At 40.3% G+C, this 21,203-nt stretch overlaps 1 protein-coding gene across 3 annotated transcripts in view; it reads right to left on the bottom strand.

Moving 5' to 3' along the window:
• dpp6a (dipeptidyl-peptidase 6a) overlaps positions 1 to 21,203 on the bottom strand; it is a 358,152-nt gene that overhangs the window by 192,123 nt on the left and 144,826 nt on the right. Inside the window, exon 1 of one of the 3 annotated variants that reach the window (XM_076888305.1) lies at positions 3,764 to 4,283. The exons of the other annotated variants lie outside the window; for them this stretch is intronic. Coding sequence (XP_076744420.1) covers positions 3,764 to 3,814 — 51 coding nt within the window. The 5' untranslated portion in view covers positions 3,815 to 4,283. Of the gene's footprint in view, positions 1 to 3,763; positions 4,284 to 21,203 lie in introns of those variants that run through there. 3 annotated transcript variants of the gene reach the window in all.

Genomic DNA, 21,203 nt, shown 5'->3' with positions numbered 1-21,203 from the left:
AACAACTGGTCTCCTGACTGAGAAGATATGTTTTACACAGTAGACCACAGTTTCTTCATGGTGACAATGTGTGACAATATATGATAATATGTAAAAACGAAATAGTCATAAATTGTAACAACAGTAATTATGTCCAATTAGATACCATGATTTATTTTTCAATAAGATCTCAACAGCAGGGGGCAGTGGTTTGCCTGTGAATGCGTTGAACTGTTTAGAGATGTGTGCTTTTATCCACATTTCCTCAAAAAGCTTGTTTACTGTAAGTCTTCATTGTATATAGGGAACCGTTTTTACTAAACAGGTTTAATAAAGGTTGCATTAATTCACTGCACCATCACCATCAAACTGGTATTACACGAAAGTACAGCATAGCCCTAGTTCAGCTTCAGCTGATGTTTCTTCAACACTATACATAGATATTTTTAAGATAAAATCATAATCGCTAAAATCTATTTTTTAACAGTTATGTGCAATAAGTGGCTCCAAAATGTATTTTTGGGATGAATTTTATGTATGGCAAAAACACATTTTCATTCATTCGTCCAAATTCTGTCTGGCACATGCGTATTTTAAAACTTTGGTTATCTCCAGTACAGTTTTAATTCTGTTAACAATGCTCAGCTGTTCACCGTGTGGGCTGCAGCTTATTAATTTATTTTAATACTGTACCAGTTGCTTCCACAGAAGTGTTACCAGATGAACAGTATTAATCTACAGTAAGAAGTCAGGCGCCTAGCTACTCGACTTCCCTGTTTTCTTTGTTTTGCTGCAAGCACTGCTTATTGCAGCACAGCATACGCCCAAGCCCTCTGTTAATTTGTACCTCCAGATGTCCCTCAAATTATATCTGCATGAGGTGTACAGAAGCCAGGAACGTGTTTAGAAATGGGATAAAAATGGATGGTGCAAATAAGAAAGAAAGAAAGAAAGAAAGAAAGAAAGGTTTGATAAAAAAAAGGGTCTGAAAGAATGAAAAGTTCTAATAAATATGTCCCAACTAGACTTTTGGCATTTGAACTTGCCGCACACGTACAGTATACACGCGCACACACACAAACCTCAAATCCATGATCGTGAAAAAGCTTTGTTATTACTACAACAACCTGCTGTCATTATCTGATGGCTTTTTAATTTGTTTTACTAGAGGATTTCAGTCACAATTTTGACTGGAGGCCAAGTGAACTGGCCAGAATGCATTAACCATGGCTTCAATTAGCAGAGAAAAATCAATACATTCAATTCCACATTAGTCATTTCTCCACTCAGCTTTTTTTTTTGTTTGGTATTCTGGCTCAGAAAGTGAAAAGGTTGTGTGAATGACTAAAAAAACATATAGAAAACCCGTGGATTTAAAGTAATTATTGATTTGTTTGAGGAGAAGTAAGGTTTAAATGCCACAGAGGAGCTGCGTCTGAGACAAATGTCCACAGAAAAAAATCGCTTATTCATATTTCAGCCTTTGCTGCGTTGCAGTCAATCATCTGTCATTTCCAAAAGAATCAATACTGAGTCTCGCTTTTTTTTCTAATATATCCCACGTTTTTACTGAACTAATCTGCCACATACCACAAAAAGTGTTTTCTAATAACATTTATACATTTCTACCAAAATGTCATTACAGCACACTCTGCTGCACACTCCCCCCTCCCCCTGCTTCTTACTTAGCAAGTGAAGCATTTCTGCCTTTTAAAGTGAGAAATTTCCATTTGGGATAATAGTTCATAGGAACCATTTTACTGGGAAAAAAAGTGATTGGAATTAGATGCATTAGCTGGCAAATGAGACATCTTCACATGAAGTAGTGATATGTGTTGTCTGCCTCGGGAGGTATGAAGGAGCTCTGTATTAAAATCTGGCACATCAAAACTCTCAGACAGGCCTGGCTGAGGCTCACGGGCTGTAAATCATCTGATCTGCATGTATCAAAGGGCTGGACCCCACCAGGCTCTGGGACATGGGGAAGGTGAGCACTGGATTCAGTATATTGATGTTAAAGTGTGCTAGTGATGACTAGTTGGTGAAACACATTGAGACCTGCGGATTCAGGTGTCTAAGAGGACAGAGAGAGGATGGGGAGGGAAACCTGTCAAGATATGAATCCGGATGCAGCCTGAAGGAAACGATTGATGGGTTTCTTTACATTTTTTCAAACTGAAAATAAAATACTTTTCCATGGCCAAAATGAGCAAAAATTCAGAAAAGCAGCTACTTTGCTGCTTTGGGCTGGCAAAATCTACCGTGTTGAATATAAACCAGCACCTACACCTATAGTTAACAGTGTGCGCGACACAAACTATCAATAATAATAATAATAATAATAATGATAATAATAGATCAATCTGAAAATTCTCAAAGTAACAATTCTATTAGTTTCAGAAATGAGCTAATTATATAAAAGGAGCAGTGGGAAATAAATGCAACAATCTAACAAATTTGTTGTTTTTTGTGTTTGTTCTCTGTAACCATAATCTAAAAATCCTACTTTTGTAAATGCTTTTTTACCAATGGAGCCTGGAAGAGCTGTTTCTAGCTAGTAGCTATACATAGTTGTATATTTATTTGCTATTTATTTGCATTATTATGAGTCAGAGGAGACACTCCAGCTGTGATGCACCTCACACTCTGAGTCAGCCTGGTGATTCTGGTTTGCAGGATCCTTTTTAAAAATGGACTTTATTTGCTTTCCCAAAATGGTGTGGTCTATAAATCGCTGAATATGGGACTAAATATGGGATTTAAAAAAAAAAAAAAAAGGTGTTGTTGTAAATTGTAGGAATTTAACAAGTGACCCAGACCAATTGACGTTCTCTTACAAATGCTTTTTCTTTTTTTTATTGCACATCATCTTTCTTGACATGCACTTTAAATAAAGAGTGCATGTTGTAAGATTATTTAGTGAACACTACAATTGTCAGCTCTTGAAAACTAATATTTTATTCAAGCTAATTAAAGATTTGCAACTTGACCACAGTTGCTCACACACCACTCGAGGTGACTTTAGCTGTCTAAAAAATGCAAATACATCTAACCGTAGCCACATATTACTCTAGCTTCTCCTCAGTTTATTGGATTTTTGTGTCGCTCTGCAGTGCATGTAAGCATTTAGTGGCTACCGGTACTAAACTGTTGATTGTCAGAGTGTAGCAATCCACCTAAACCCATGAAAAAAATGTTGTTGCAGCCACTGAACCCAGGGTCACTTGACAAGTGTGACTATGAGACAGGCGGAGAGCCTGATTTAACTTCCACCTTAACCCAGGAGCCTTGAAATATGGTGAGTGAGTTATGAATGGGAGCCCTGGGGAGGGGGGGCCAGCACTAGCCATCAATGATGCAGTCATCCTGTCATTGTACCCAGACAATATAACACTCACAGTCCAGTGGTCTGACCCAGTGGGTTGCTCATGTCGACTGACACAACGGACCAGATTCATGCTTGAAATCCAGAGAATGATTAATATTTTCATTAAAATGAGAGCCCTGCCAGTGAGTATGCTTTTAAATGTGATCTTTCTTCTTCTTCTTTTTTTTTGTAAATGACAGAAAACTGGCAACAATTCAAAGCTAAAAAAATGACAAAAGAGCAGGAAGTCTGAAAGTCTGATTAGTGAAACAGCATCATGCAAACCACATGGGCTTAAATAGCAGTAATAAAGAAGCGGCATGGACTCAGAAATGCTAAGCTGCAGCCGCATTCAGTGATCCAGCTCAACAGTTCTTCAGTATGCACACTACAGCATGAGTGCAGCTTCAGCCTTACCATTTTGGAGGTGGTGGTATCGATCTGCTGGGTGACAATTAGCATTGACATGACTGAAGTGACACTGAAACCTCGTCCTGCGCTCTGCTCCTCTGCTCTCCTTTTCTCCAGTACAGAAAAAAGTCCTCTGGACAAGTGCCGAATGAGTGGGAGAATTCACCTAAAGTGGGAGGATTAGTGAAGCCCCCTTCCCCGAGCCTGAGACCCTTCTGTCAGCTGACTGGCACACTCCAGGCTCACTTCCACCTTAGCCAATCAATCACATAGCTGCATGGATGCTGTCTGATGCACTGTGATCCATTTGCCAGGATGGGTTCTTTTGGAAATGTGTGCTCCTCGGCTTCACTCGCTCCGGCTGTCGCGCTTACCCCCCTCCTCAAACACACATCACACACAAACACACTTCTCCCCTTTCTCCTCCACAGCACTCTGGCTATCCCTCTCTGACTTTTCTCAGCCTCTCGATCTTTCTCATTGACTCTGCTCCTTTATGGGGTTTATCAGTCTTTGTCTCTCCAAGACAAGTCGTCTTCTCGAACTCTCACTTGTAGTAGCTGCACACAGTCTGTGCGTTCGGCTACTCTCTCCCCTCCCCTGATTCATTCTCAGTCTTGTCCCTACCTTTCTCCCTCCCTACTAAGCTCTTCCCCACAAGAGGCTGGCTATTTTTTTTTCTTTTTTGGCGGGTTCAGCACCTGAACTAAATTGGAGGTTTTAACATAATCTTTTGGTCTGGCTATGAGAGAGAGACATCTGCCAGCCAACGCAGCCAAAGATCATTCTTTTACATCTTCATTGCTGCTTTAGTGAGGCAAAGGTGTGCGTGTGTGTGCGTTTATGTGTGTCTGAGTTGGCAGGTGGGTAAAGAGACAGAAAGAAAAGAAGGGAGGGTGAGGGGAAACACAAGAACAGACGGGAGGCAGAAAAAATGTCTTTGCTGCTAAAATAAATACAGGGAATGCACCATAATGCACCAAACAGAAGCTCATGCATGTATGAAAGTCGTCATCTGCTGTTTGAATGGCTAGAGTTATTGCATCATACCTGGCATCAAAGGAACTTTTGACTGAGTTTGTGTTTTCCCTCGATGAATGAGGTGTCTGCTGCTGTCCACCAATCTGCAGATCAATTTAATCAGTCCCTGTGATGGGTTGTAATAAAGTGGCGGTGATGTATTCGTGCCATGAATTGAACCTCATAAATTATCGCCACCTCTTTGGAAGATTGGTCTTGGGCACAACGCAATCTAAATTTATGTAGCGTTTATAGCTACAGCATGGTAAGCCAAAGTGGGAAAGTAGAACGACCGGTCGTACACATGCCCAACAGTAGCAAGGGCAAAAGGTACTAAATGAGAAGCAGTGAAAGAACACCAGAGTGGCACGGAGCCTGGATTGGAAAAGGCTGAATGTTCTACCCCAGGGCAGAACAAAGTTTTGTGATAAGAAACTTCTGGAAGTTTTCAATTGAGTTTAATTTGCTTACACGATATTGGCCAGACCCTGTTAACTTTCAAGGGCAACTTTATTCAGTCTACAAAAGTACAGGAACCAAGTATAATCCCTGCATAATAGGACAGGAGCAGAAGCGCTCAAAGATGCAATACTGAGAGTCAGTACAACCAGAAACACCTACCAGATCAAGCATATAGCTTAGACCGTGGTTGTTTCCACAGTGTAACTTAGTCTGTCACAGTTAACTGAAGCTGCCAATCAAGCAGGTCATGTATGTCATTACTTTGCAAGTGATCAGTCATAACAGTCATAACCGGAAGGTTGCCGGTTCGATCCCCCTGCTCTCTGTCTTGGTCGTTGTGTCTTTGGGCAAGACACTTCACCTACCACCTGCTGGTGTTGGCCAGAGGGGCCGATGGCGCGATATGGCAGCCTCGCTTCTGTCAGTCTGCCCCAGGGCAGCTGTGGCTACAACTGTAGCTTGCCTCCACCAGTGTGTGAATGTGAGAGTGAATGAATAGTGGAATTGTAAAGCGCTTTGGGTGCCTAGAAAAGCGCTATATAAATGCAATCCATTATTATTATTATGGTTCCTCCTGTGGTTCAGCACCCCCTCAGACTGACAGAAGTCAGGTTACCAACAGGTAACTTCAACAGCAGTTGCCCTGCAGTAGAGAAGCTGTTACTCCCCTGGTGTCTGTTTAGTTCTGCACACAGAGGAACACAAGAATCATCCTATATGAGAATATTAAAGCATAACACGACTTGCTTGTGAGTACATTTTGCACTTTTGACTTATGACACACACACTTCACACTTTTATTTCTACCTGAATTAATAATTACCAGAAGAGTTCAAAGACACACAAAAGAGAAGCTTTCACATTTTAGATGGTAAGTGTGACTAGATTCTCCATTCTGGGAAATAGCATAGTTTGTGGTTAAAAAGAATTTCAGGGTTTTTTTTGTTTGTTTTTTTCATGTTTTACTCATAATTTTCGATAATTTAATTTCTTTTCACCCCCCCTCATTCTTTTGGACATGCCTCCCAGGAAATTGCAGATATAAAGCACATTTAACTGCTGAAAGGCTTTTTATATTCTGTGCAGAAAGTGTTTACAGGTTCACAATAACAAAAGCAGCCGAAGCAAAGTGGACTGTAAACAACAGGGAACAGGGGAGCCTCTAGGAAAAAATGCACACAACAAAAAAAAGGAACATTGTATACCAAGGCATCTAAATAAAGGAGCAGTTTTCTATTCAGCTGAGGTAAATAAATGCCCTGAGCCTCATTTCAGAATTTATGGGAAATAGTCTTGATATTCAGGAGTAAAACCAACTCTTCAACAATTTCAGAGATCTTTCAGAATGTCATGCTGTAAAAACATAAGAAGTTCCTCGTTCACCTATTTCACCGACCAATTTTTCATCTTGATGTCTGATGTTGATGTTTCAATGCACAGAAAAAGTCACCGTAGCTGCAAAGGGAAATAAATAAATAATAATAATAATAAAAATAAAACTCAGCATTTTCTCAGCATGCCACATTTGGATTTAGATTGCTAATATTTTATAGTTTACAGATTCAGCAGACCATGTGATTAGTTGCATTCCAATCGTGAAAGCTAAAGTAACAAAATTAACTTGTTCAATTGAGTTCCTGGTTGAATTATCATGTATCGAATTGATAAATAAACAAACTGCGTGAAGAAATGCCTTAAATGCATTCCACAAGCTGCCCAAACTCCTCCGTTGCCTTGTAAACAGACAAAAATCCAATCAGTACACAGATTTAAGCTCTTTTTATTTGTGTTAATGCTTAAATGGAGCTATAAACATCACATGTGCTTATTCAAAAGGTTAATCAGAAATATTCATTATTGTTTCACTAGTATAAGATGATTGTGACATGTGTCTGTGTGACAAAACCAGTTAAAGATCCATCAAAACTCGTTAAATATTATAACAAGCGGAGCCGATGGTTAACAGTATCATCCATACGCCTTGCCTGTTAACTAACACCTGGATAAGGGCACTGTCCTCCACCTGATCCCTTCAAACCCATTAATTCCATTATTGAGCCCTGACTTTTCAATCCCCTCAGATTACAAGAAAGGAGCGAGGAGACAAAATGAAAAAAGTCCCTGAGGTCTGAAGAAGCACTGAAGGCAATTCCAATATATTGTCTTGGAGAATGAGGCTGGATGGAGCCATAGTGAGCCAGGTAAGGCTACTTTGCTTAAGAGAAGAGTCAGACATAAAATGAAAACCATAATCAGTTAAAAAAAATCACAAGAATTTTAAAAAATATGCACTCTAGGCTCTTGCAAAAGCTTTAAATGAGGAAAATGCCCAACTGGAAAATGTAATCTAAGCATGATTCTGAGAAAAAACAGGAAGCAAACATATTGCTCGAAATCATGCAGATGAAAAATGACCGTGATGCAGTACAAATCCATTTCAAAATAGCTTTCCATTTTTTTGATTAGCAAGCAGTTCAGCATTTTCCTAATTTAATCTGGCCTCTGAATTGAATTTGTATTACAGCCATAGTTAATAACTTGACATTCTGCATATGACTCTGTGCTATTTAGATAAGTGATGGGACTTCTTTAAACACCCACATGCCAAATTGCCCCATTGCTCATAATAAAACCGATGTCTGAATGATTCGCTGCTGTTATATTTTATTGGAATTGTTAATAATAGGACTATCAGAATATAATGCCAGGTCCATGTGTCGGGATACCACGGAGTAAAAAAGAAGAAGAAGAATCTTCAGGGAGGATTTGAGAAGATGAAGAAGACTGAAATGGCATTCATGCGGTGGCTTGTGAATAAAAGATGAAAGTTTTGACTTGGCTCCAAGTTTCTTGTCTCCCGTGGCTCATCTCAATTACTACAAAGGCGGTTTAGAGGAGAACAGAGTCAGTAAAGTACACACTAAAGAGGAGCTGATGTGGGAACGCTCAAGGAAATTTTTCATATTTAATACGTGGAGGACAATGACTGACACTTCAGAAAGCAACAGAGTCCCCAAACACAAAGTAACATGACAATATGCTGAAGCTCAACCTACATTTCACGCTGTGCTGAGTTGAAAAAAAAGCGCTCAAGTGTCATGGCGCACCTCAATCAATCACGCCTGGAGAGCAATGGCCTCTTTCAACACACAAAGCTCTCTGTGCGCGCTGTTTTTAAAGGCAGAAAGACATGATTCAGTCTATTTTTTTTGACCACTCTTGTTTTACTGCAAGCAATAATTCATTTTCACCTTTGACTTATTTTCAGCAGAAAGTTTCGGATGGAGCAATATTGGTTAGACTTATATGTTTTCATTGATTTTTGTGTTCACACAAAGATGTTAAGCTTTGTGGTATGAGAAGACGCAGTTCATTGCAATTTAAGTAAATCGGACCGTGTCACCTCAAGACCGGCTGTGAAACTGCTTCTGCACACAGAATTATTGAACTGAATGCTATGAAATGTGGTACAGTAATGTGTAATAGATTAAGTACACGGCGAAAGCTCTCTCATGGTCTGGAGCTGTATTTCAGTCAGCGGTGTTGTGAATGCTGTCAGAAAAAAAATGGAATTATTAATGCAGAGGAGTACCTCCAGATTTTTAACCACCATGTAAAACCATCTGGAAAGTGTCTGATTGGAAAAAGTTTCATTTTTCACCATGATAAAGATCTTAAACATACTGCTAATGTAGTAACACCATGACTGAATCGGACACACGCACACAAGCACACACGCACACACGCACAAACACAGTGAAACACTATCAGTCATGGATTGGCCCCTGTTACAAATGCACACATTATGATCCACAAGCTTAAATGAAGATTTACAAAGCTTGTGTGTAACTATTGAGCACTCACAAATGCATCATTCAATCCACACATAAATACATACAAGTTATTTCACTGCACGCAAAACTATTTTACAAATGAGTACATCCAAACCTGAAAAAATACTGATCATTTACGCACAATTTATTAAGTTCAACATCATAAATCGAATACTTTTCTCTTTCAAAAAGCTTTCTATGCATACAGATGTCTAAAACTACACCTAACATCCCTCACTTACAAAACCTTAAATGGATGTGAATCGCCTGATACGCACAGATCACATCACACGCACAACTGGGGTTTTGAGACAAATTTTATGCTACTAGTTTGGGACAGATCCATAAAACTAAGTTGCGTTCAAGGCCCAATGTAAGAAGAAGTGATATAATTTCACTCATTTTGAATACCAACAGATTTTCATCAGTGTTCCATTGCAGGGAGCAGCATCTTGAAGAGTTTCTATTATAAGTGCTGTTGAAAGCCATGATAAACACTAATATTCTAACTCTGAAGAGCCTAAAGAACTCTCCGTTTCTTGGATTTCTCAAAGTAAACCCTCAGAGACAGATTGAGCTACTGTTAAGCAACAAAAGCCTCAGCGGTGCCCAAATATTAATTTAACGAGACGTCTGTGAAAACAGATTAATACACCTCCATACTGTTCGCAATAAAACAATCTGTCTTGGGCAGAACAGAAGCTCTTCGTGACTAATTGCCTTTTAAAGTGACTTGTGCCTGATGCAGAAGGGCAAAGTGATTCACTGACACCAACAAACAGCTCAACACCTCACTCAGATGAGATGAGAGGGTGTTTTAACCAAAATGCTGAGGCATTAATCCAAGGCACCGCCTCCATTAGCCTCAGCTTGTCAGAAGTGAAATTGGAGGAAGAAAAGCCCACTCTGCGGGCATATAGTTAATTTCATGCCATACTGAGGAGAGACAGGGATGGGTAGAGAGTAAGTGCTTTAGGTCGAAGGCTTTGCAGCCCTCATAAATACTCATCTGTTAGTTTTGAAGTTGAATTGCTCCTTCCATGGAGTTTGTTTTGAATGGGAGCGATGAGTCCAAGGTCAGAACGACTCTTCAGTCTGACCATTGATCTCAAAGCCAGGCCAATCCAGAAGCTTATGATTGATGACAAGCTGAGCCAATCGGGTAGCGCAGGCAAGAGAGGCCAATACGGTGACAGATGGAGGAGCATGTGCACCGTGTTTAATAATGTAAAGGCTCGTCATACTGCGACTCAAGGTAAATGACAGGAGGACCAGGAGGGGAATGTAATTTCCCTCAGCAATGTCAGACGCTACCTGCTGATGTGGTTTCCTGCATGTGCTCTGCTTCACCTTCTGAACGCTTGCACAGCACATAAATGGATTTCATCCAAACTTAAAAGATTAAAAACAATGTTATGCCCACCAAAAATTTAGCTTCCACAGCAGGTTTAATGTCAAGAGTGTCAAGACAGACTGGAGTGACTACTCCTTACATGAAAAATGTTCTAATGGGCTTTATTCTTTTGCTGGACAAGCAAAAAGTTATGCTCTTTTGCTTGTTTCAGATTAATCATTTAAAAAAGGAATTAAAAAATACAGTTATAGCATGATAATGACTAAAACCATCACTGATGTAAAAGCAACATGAAACCATGAACGTTTGTATCACAATTTTGGCTCTATTATTAGTTGGTTTATGAATGCTACTCAATGAAGGTAACTATTGTCTGCTCTTTTCAAAAGACTGAAAGTGGACACAACTGAACTACATTTTAAAAAGGGTGAGGAAATTTCTCTGGAGATGTGTCACTGTGTCACGCTTGCAGCGTTAATTTCATTTAGCTTTTTTTGCCCGGTAACCATCGTCTTATATCATAAACCCTGAGAAGCTTTCACGGCTATCTTCTCTTCGGGCAGCAATCGCTATACATCGTAAATGAAGAGGAGTCAAGTCAAGTTCCTTCCTCGCATACTTCATGCACCATGAGCAATGATTGATTTCCTTTTGGTGTCTACAACACATCCAGCCCACTTCTGCTTAATTTGGTGATTTCCTGCTTGTGTTTAACAGGTGAAAACTCTGTGTGCAAAAGTAAGCAACAAGTAAACCAGGGAAAGTGCTACCATCAGCTGAAGCTACAATTAACACTTAATGATCATGCTAAAGAAAGCCCATCTAAGGTCACATTTATGCATACTGGCAAGGCTAAACAGAATCACTAGTACCTCACTATACCGCTGCATTTTTGTCCTTTACGCTGTTATCAGCTAGACTTCCACGCTCATCAAGTGTGTTTTAGAAAATTGCCTACAAGTTAAACAATGTCAGAACTTAAGAGTTGAGCCTTTGAGAACACAGAAAGTGTTGACGTAGCATATCAAATGCGGCTCCGCTCTGTTCAATCTTGGAGGGGGCCACTGGGGCGAAGGATAAAGAGATATTGTGTGAGCAGCGAGCGAAAAGCACCAGCGAACCTTGGAGATCTCAACCACTGCATCGCTGACAGGTACAAGTGGAAGTAAAGGGGGGAGGGGTGTTGGTGCACACAGAGGAGGGTTGGAGGGGCTGCCAGTCAACCATCCCCTTGTTGCCTTGTAGACAGATCCAGATGTCCCCCCACCTGCTCTGATTGCATTCTCCACACTTTTCCCCAGAGATTGGAAGATGGGTGCGAGAGGGTACACAAACGGGGATGTGCTGTGGTCGACAAAGAAATAGCAGTACCCTCTATCTCTTCGTGCCCTCCTCCTCCTCTGTGTGCACAGTGCCCTAAGCACCATGGGGATATTGAGACAGACATATCCCTCCTAGATGAAAGGGGCATTTCAGTCACACAGGCCCCCAAGGTAAACGTGGTCTGAGTAAGCAAGCAGCTCTTCGTTTATTGTGGAATGGGAGAGAGACTCAAAGGCACCATAATACCAGTGAAAGCAATAAAGGGCAACTGCTCTGTTCACACTTCTGACAAGCTATTTGCGACTGTACCAGGCCATGAAGACATATGCTTATTTGTTATTGTTTGTGAAGCTCTAACAAAGTTTGCAGAGGTAACTGCTGTCTCCCCCCATTTATTAACTGCCACAGCACCGCCGCAGTGGGCCTCGCCGATGCTCCCGCCTTATCACTTGTGATTTGTGCACAGGATTATGCATCAGATAAACCTGGTGATTTTGAATTTCTATCTTCCTTCCCTGGAGGTTTGCGTGCCACTGCGCAGATCTGCAGTATTTTGTTAATGGTTAATATCAAGCACAGTGTAAGCTGCCATAAACAAGGCGAATGTTTTGCAAAAGATTCCTCCTTCTGCATTCATTCAAGCCTCAATACACCTTCGCAAGCTTTTGATAACTGAATAAACACGCCGCTGAAATAATATTTCAGAGTTTTAACATGATCCCTCATTCTAGGTGTCAATATATCTCAGTAATAAATACACACAATAAACCGAAAGCGCACAGAACCTTCCCCTAATGATAACCGAGAGCTGGCATAGTAAGATGAACACCTTAGACACAACAGAACGAACGCCACCCTCACAGGGCCATCGTTCATTTGTATTCCTTTCTGTTTGAGAGAGACATGCAAAATGTCAGTGACAAATTTGTCTAGACGCCATTATCTCGGCGTGGATTCCACAACAGAGCCGTAGAGAGACTGCGCACAGACGCCTGTGGCTACATAGTCATTTTAGCAGGAGCACCACAGAAATGTTGATATATTTCCCCGGGGACAGTGTGGCTTTCTCTACTGCAAAAATCCTTTCAGAGAACACATTTTGCTCAATTTAGCGATGAAGCAACACAGTCCCAATATTGCCTTTCCACACTGTGAATTTCAATGAGCGCCTTAGTTACAGTGGTATCTACATGGAAATAAGAGCTAATTCTGCAATCACGCTGCAGTCTAAATAGGGATGCAATTAGTGCACTATACACTAAAGTGGAGATTTAGCTGCAAAGGATTCACTTCTTACAATGACAGATGTTTAAAGGACCGTGTGTTGAGCAGGTCCATAGTTTCAGGAAACATGTACAACAGACTTCTAATTAACAACTTAGCTAAGTTTGGATGCTTTCCTTTTTTTGCCCCATTTGACAGCAGAGTATGTGTGGAGTAAATCAAGGGAAATAAAACTTTGAAATTTAATCTTGAGTGCTGAGCTATTTAGCACATAAAAACCCATCAAACGCTGACAGACACTGACAGAAAACTCCCATTTACATATTCTAATTATAAAATTCATCAAAGATAAGTTCATTACACTGAAATATTACATAGACTTTGTGTTTATTGAGTAAAACTTTTTTCCAAAGCGAAAAAGGAAACTTTTTTTGCCCCGCGTTTGCTATCGTATGTCTCCTGAAATGTCAGCAACTTTGAGGGAAGTTGTTCTGTTGCAGAAAGAGGTGTTTTCCAATAAATGCAGTGCAGCTGATTGGCATGGGGCTCCCACAGCAGAGGCTAAACTCAGCTCACACACCAGCATGGGGACTGGTTGTGTACACGTTTAATGAGAAAAGGAAAAAAAGAAAGATTTATATGCGTGCAAATGTCCATCAAACCGCAAATAATTGATTTTTATTAATATTGGGATTTATTAAAGTTCTACAGTAAATGCATATGTTGCCCTTTTTTTTTAAATTAATTTTGTTTACTTAGCTCCTTGCATTATCTCAGTTGTTGCCCGGGCTTCTACAATTGGCTGCACAATTAGCAACAGTAATACAATAACTCTATTTTTTGAGCCATATTGAGATTTTGAGATTTACAAACCACAGTGTTGGGTTCTTCTTAACCTTTGCTTATCTATGAGGAGCCAGCTGTGCATGCCGGCTTCTTTCTGAGCAGCGTCCTGCTTCGTGGGTGGGGCACATCTACTGTTATCCCACATTTTGCTTTATTTTTATGTTTTGGGAGAAAATGACGTACTGAACAAAAAGGGTGTTACAGGACAGATTTTCTCTAATTAGAATCGGGGCCAGTCCAACCCGAGTACAACAGGGGAATCCACACACTTCTGGGCAAAGAGTGGATATTGGAGAGTTGCACATCCATTTAAATGTGACCACTGCAGTTTGCAGCTATACGATTACACGTGATAAATTGTCCTGACACTTTAAGCAGCATTTGCAAAGTGGAAAACATGGAATAGGCGGGCAGAAATCGAGGGAGAAACGAGGCGTAAAAGGCCCTCCTTACAAAGTTGAACTTGGATGTGGGGGGATGTGGTCAAGACGAGGACATGAGACAGACAGACAGACAGGGAGAGAGAGAGAGAGAGAGAGAGAGAGAGACTAGAAAACTTGGCACTGACTTGTTTGACTGCAGCCAGAGTGCCAGCTGAGAAATATGGCTGCTGTCCCTGGCACTAGTCACTTTGACTTTGACTCAAAGAAACACACACAAACACATATAAGTTATGCTGACATTATAATATTTCACAAGTTTGAAACAAATCTCGTGTTTCTGCAAAAACACAAGATTTGCGTGTTTTTATCAGCTACCTTCATGGGAATAAGAGGCTGGGACATTACTGTGTAATTATTCAAGTAGCATCTCTATTTAAAAGGACAAATCAGATCATTGAAGAAAGCAACGCAAAAGCACACCCTCAATACCCGCAATATCTTTAGTCTTTACTTTCTGGGGATATACTAGTGCCTCGCTGAGAAGTTGTTAATGTGTTCCGTTTAGTTTCATTTTTCCTTAATATTTTTTTTAATGTATCTCCCAAAAAGACAAATGCCAACCTCTACGCCAAAAACACTGTCTTCTGTGGACATATAGCTGCAGGTAAAACTCGAAACATTTCCCTCAACTTTTCAAAGAGCCGGAAAGTAAATAAACGGCAGATGGAAATGAGGCAGGTCAACTGTCTTACGTTTCACGCATGCGCAGTGCAGGAACGCAGTGTTTTCAGTGTGGATGAAAACAATGGAAAAGGATAGTCTGGACGCGGAGCGCTTTTAGACAAAAACGCTGTTTTCTAATTTATCTGGATTAGTGTAGACGTAACCTGGAGGTGTGGTTGTGGAGGATGGCTGGAATACTCTGCTTAGTTTGCTGCAACTGCAATCTGACTTCAAATAAGTGGAAGATGATAGGTGGATGCAATTGTTCCCAAACAGTGGCATGAGTCTGCAAATGTACTGCGGGTGGACCGCAGTAAACAGAAATTCAGTTTGAAATTACTCAGAAGTATGTACAATTATAGATTTATATACATTTATCTTTATTAATCTGACCTGAATTTACTAATATCACCTACAGGTTTGCAAAGTTCTGTTTTGAAGCCTTGAATTTAGCATTTAGGCTGTGGACATTTTGAGTTTTTAAGAGTGAACTGATCATATTTGGAGGAGGGGTGGAGTGAGAAGTTGCCAGCTAATGCTGTAGGATTTTTGGTTAGCACAAATAAAAGGCCACAAAATACTACAATTCGATTTTTTAACTGAAGCAGAGGCCTCTTGAACAATACGCCAGTGCAAGTAGTCACTCAGGAAGTTATTATTTGTTCAAAAATTGTATTAAAAAATCCACAAACACTATGAATATAATTTAAAGGTATTGAGCTGGAATCAGGACTTGAGTATTGACATCCTTGTTTTCTGACAAAGCAGCCACACGCCCAAAGTTATAATGAAGTGGTAAATCAGCTATAGAGTCTACAGGCTTTAACTCGCTTTTGAAGCTAGCTCGAAGTAGTCATTCACTTGTAATGAAAGTGACCCAAGTATTAAACACCAGTCTTTCACTCCAGCTATATATCCATTGTCATCAGCGCGGCTAATATTCTACACATCTGTGAATTTTTAACTTTTCCTTCTAATTACTTTCTGGTAAACTTTTTGTGAGGCAATTATCTTCTTCTTTCCACCTCACACATATACACACACTCTCTCTCACGTACACACACACACACACACACACACACACACACACACACACACACACACACACACACACACGCACACTATTTAAATTCCAGAGGCAAGCTTTGATCACCACTACATTAGCTTTACATTAGAAACAATCATTAGGGGGACATCATCCCCACGACCAATTTGCCTTCGGAAAATAGTGGTGCTTGAATGTGCTGCAGCCCACAGAGGACCAATGAGCCACACCAAACTTGATTAGGCCTCATAGTAATGTATCACTCCTCCTGGCCAAGGCTTTGTAGATGAACGACTTGTCTTCATTTTAAGTACTCTATCTGGGAAGGGCTAGAAACTGGAGTGGACTCATTTTCAAAAATCTCTTTGAGGAGGTTCACTCTGCCAGAGAAGAATGTGTCAAAAAAAATAAATGAGTAATGAGTTCCACATGTTCATTCAAGGTTGTTGAGATATTTCCAAGACAAGATTTTCAGGTTTGATTCTCAAAAAAAAACCCCACTTCTGAGGCTACAGCTATTTAGTTTAAGACAGCACATCGTGTTCTTACAAGTAACATTTTTTTAATCTCCGGCACTCTGAAAATGCTTTTTGAAAAAGTAGGAACATAGTTTGGTGCTGAGTTGAAGAAAAGAAGAAGACCAAATGAAGAAAAAACACCGATCACAGGAATTTCCTCTCAAGGTTTCAGAGTAAAGTGATGAGCTGTAGATATCATATTCACATTTCACACTGTTGCATTAAAATCATCTTTAATGTGCAATGACAATCTTAGAAATAAAGCATACCTTGTGAAGGTCAATAAAAGAAAAACCTGTTTGAGGATGAATACTTCGACACGCACTATCCAGTGTAGCTGAGATAGGCTCGTTTTCAGAACATAAAGCCTCTTCATCACCCGGCTCCACCATAAGCGGCTATCAAATCTACCTCACGACAGCTTTATGAGAGCATAACTGCCGCCATTTTGTGGCTCGGGGTAAGTTTAAGGGAGCAGATGGGAGTGAACTTTAAACTCAGCAGGGAGAGAGCACCAACGTCCAGCTGACAGTGGGGCTGGCCTGCCTGATGTTTGATTAAGAGGCACATTGACCTTTCCGAGGCTCCAGGGGGCGCTGAGATACACCCTCACCTGACAGCCCACGAGTCAGAGCCTTCTCATTATGTCCCAAATCTATCAGTCTAGAGGGGAGCTTTTTTTCTCCTTGTTCTCTGGGAAAAATTAAATGCCAGTGGGTTTGTAGAAGAGAAGTACACCAAGAGGAAGATGTCACGGAAAGGGAAGTGTCACAAGCTAAACACGGAATAACAGAGGGTGTGTTTTGGGGTTAAGAGAGGAAGAAAAAGGATGGAAAAGAAGAGGATGGTACACTTTAGATGTGGTGCATTTCTCGGTGCAATTGCTGTAAATCAGAACAGAGAGAAGAAGCTCTAAATACAGATCAGTCTATAACTACAAGCCCAAACGACTCCTATAGCTTCTAAGGATTCTTCTAAGCACTGCGCTGATGCCTTTACCAAAGATTATAATTGATGGCCAGGAAGAAGCTGAGGCAAGTCAATACAGTGTGATGAATTAGGCCTGTATAGTGGCATTGGGTGTGCGCCTCTACTGTTCATGACAAATTGGCCATGTCAGACTCTAGGTATTTCCCTTACAATCAATACGTGATGACAAAATGGCTGCTGAGGCCAGCTTTGGTTTACAATTGCCCAGACAAGACAGACGGAGATGCAAAGAAAAACCACAGACACCTTTTAGTCTGAGGCATTTCAGCAAGTTATTTATAACAAAAGTGATTAAAATCACTCTACAATCATAGTAGCACGGGCGACTTCTATACAGCTTCGTAATAGTGAAGCATCAAGTGAAATGTGCAACTTGTTACAAAGAGCATTTGTTTTTAGCTTTAAAGATTTTGGTTTTCTAGCTCATAACACTCCATGTAAACTAAGCTGTACCACTTTCCCAGTGTCATTTAAGGACACAAAAGCAGCTACTTTCAGCAATTGTACTCTAACATCCCAATGTGTGCTAGTTTTCCAAGAGGAGCTGTTATGGATGTCAAAACCAGGATTGTAATGGATGGATGAATATCACGCTTAAAACCAAAAGTGAGCAAATGCTAGTATTTTAGCAGCAATCGCCAGTTAAACTTCTCTAATTTACCTTTCTAGCAACGACTATGGCTGAAAAATGACACGTTAAAAGATGCAGTTCCACCTACTGCCCATTGAGATGTCATGCCATTTGCAGTATATTTTTACAGTTTGATACAGATAATGTTTTTTTTCTTCTAAAGCTAAAAAAACAAAAAACTTAATAGTGATGGACTGCCAATGTGTTCATGGAGTACCATCCCTCTACTTCCTTCTTTGCCCGTGTCAGCTGGGATGAGCTGACAGATACATAATACACCCCCACCTTGACCCTAAGTTGAATACGCGGTAAAGAAAATGGATGGATGGACTTCACTTTGGATGATAACTTCTAAATACGGCCAAGTAATACATTTGACTGCAAAGCAAAATGGGGTGAGTCAAGAAACAAATAATAACCCACTCTTCATAAGTAAAGCACATATTGCCCAAGCCAAATGGTTTGATGAGAGATCCTGGACATTAGCACAGACATTTTGGTGGTGTGCCCAGCTTTAACCTAGCCACTGTAAACCTTCATTCTTGTTCTATAACACCCGCTTTAATAGACCTTTGGTGCATCTTTACACAAACTCATACAGACACACCATGTGCCGCAAGGCCCATTCTGTACTGCTGGTGTGGATACCTGCCAGTGAGCATCTGCCCAATCAGTAGGGTCTGGCAAATGAGCCCAGGATACTACTGTAATCAATTAAGTCAGCTTCACTGAGCTTTCCATACAGTGTGAGGCACTACAGCACTGTACTCTACCTCACACATACTGCAGACTTTAAGCAGAACTGTAATAACTTAACTGCTTTTGACACCTGCATACAGGTATTGATTGCTGAGCCTCATTACCAAATTTAATTAGTTAAATCTTATTATGTTTTTCTTTTCCTGCCAACTGTAAATCTTCCCGAATCACAGTACATCAAACTATACAAACCTATTTTTCACAGATTCACTGTGCCTCTTGCATGTGCACAGTTTAGATAACCTCAATCTCAACCCTGCACAGTTACACACTCTGGCAGCAGTATAATAATAAATAACACCTTGAAACAAATGTACCTGCCTACGTCGAGAAGGCATTTCACCTCATCTTGACTCCATGTTCTCCCTTGCTTTGTTTCATTACTCCAGCTTTCACCAGCTTGGGTAACTGCCGGCTATCGGATGCAAAATGTTCGTCTTGCTTATGCCGTTTGAACACATTAAAGGTCCCTTTTTGCTGTTGTTGTGGGTTTGAGATTTTACTTGTAATGAATCAGACAGCTGAGTCGCAGACATCGTGTTATGATGTCTTTGAAGAAATCAAACAAAAAAATCTCTGGAGCTGTGAAACAAAACAGTTTGAGTGTGCATGTTACATCCATGAGGCATTCAGGGTGCCTCCAATTAATTGAAATAAATCCCTAACAACCATATCATAATTAATAATATATCAGCTGCACAAGGCATGCCTGCACAAAAGTTAATTTAGCAATTCTCCTAGCATTCTTGAGCGTCCTCCCAATGCACCGTGAGGTAATATTATGCTAATGTTTAGGGAATACACAACATTCCCCTTTACAACAGGTGCTTTTTCATTTTCTGTCTGGCTAGCTTTAATGATCTCATTAGACAGCCACTCTAACCGGGAAACCGCCTATGGCACTTCCGCCACACGACAGGGAGTGCAACAACAGTGCTGAACAGGGAGGCTGGGCATCTGTCTGATGTCACAGTTGTAACAGAAGCTGCTTACTTACAAGATGGACACGACTCTGAGAGCGTACCACGGGAAAAAAAAGAAAGAAGAAAAAAGGCTAATTGAATTCCTCGTGTACGTGCGTGCACAAAGCCCTCCCTGCTACACTGAGGCTGGAGAGGCAAGCTAAGAACCCTGTTAGACTGAGTTGTACATCATTACCCAGAATTCTAGCAGGCAGTTTCCCCAACTTCTACTGCCAAGAATCAAATGGCACAAATTAATCACAGCTTTCCTGATGGCAATGGAGGAGGAAGGAAAATGGTTCTACAGGCTGTTCATAAAGCTTCTACAAAAGACTTCTAAAGCACCAACGAACACAACTGCCCCTCATGAACAACTTACTGTGAATTTAAAGAGGTGTTTGAATCTAACACGTTTTCAGATGCATTCGATTCTCTCACAAACAAATTTAAAAAAGAGGTGCTGGAGTGTTTTATAATTTCATTACAAATTGAAGCTCAAAAGTAAACTATTTACCTTTGTTCGTCAGCAATTAAGAAATGATCAATTATGTCAAACATTTTCTGGTTTTGCTTCCGAAACAGGACGTTGTGCAACTTTACTTGATATTGTTGCAATTTGAGAAGCCTGGGGATATTAATCCGATGACAACAACAACAAAAACACACCTAAAGATTTACTTGGCCTTTTTGAAGTTCTCATTGGCATTTTTCTTCATGTTTCACTCCTGACATTTCAAATAACACATAAACAAGCCAGATTTATCAATAGTGTAAATAATGAATAACCACAGTACTGAAATGACATAGCACAGCTGCAGCAATACAAACGTAAAAGTAACTAAATTGAATGTCATTTGAAGGTTAATGTCAAATTAATATCCCAAACACCAACCAGCTGAAAGAGTCCAATGTGCAAATTCATGACAGAATGATTTTTCAACTTTGCTTTGCATATGACTTCAATACTCCTATCTTGGCTAATTCTGCTGCCTTTTACTTGATCCCAGTCAGTCTGAGTGAGAACGACGCTCTTGTGCCCAGTTTGATGGAATGTGGCAAATCTTGGCAGATTTTTTTGTTTTTTTCTCATTTTTGCAGAGCTTAGTTTTTAATAGGTCTCCAAACTCCCTCATCATTCTCGGCTGTGTGGTCCAATTTGAAAGTCAAAAACTTGGCATTGTACTTTTTCTTTCCCTCTCCATCTGCCCCTCGATCTGTCAGCCAGCCTTACTTGCACTGTCTCTGCCATTAACCTTAATCCTCTTCATGTTTATTACCTTGTTTCACACACTAAAAAAAATACACTGTTTATATCTTGTTTACCAACCTTACCTTTGACATAAATATAGAAAACACATGCATTATATACCCAC

The sequence above is a fragment of the Maylandia zebra genome, linkage group LG9 (genome assembly GCF_041146795.1).
Source record: "Maylandia zebra isolate NMK-2024a linkage group LG9, Mzebra_GT3a, whole genome shotgun sequence".
NCBI lineage: Eukaryota > Metazoa > Chordata > Actinopteri > Cichliformes > Cichlidae > Maylandia > Maylandia zebra.
This window is presented reverse-complemented; position numbering and strand designations above follow the sequence as displayed.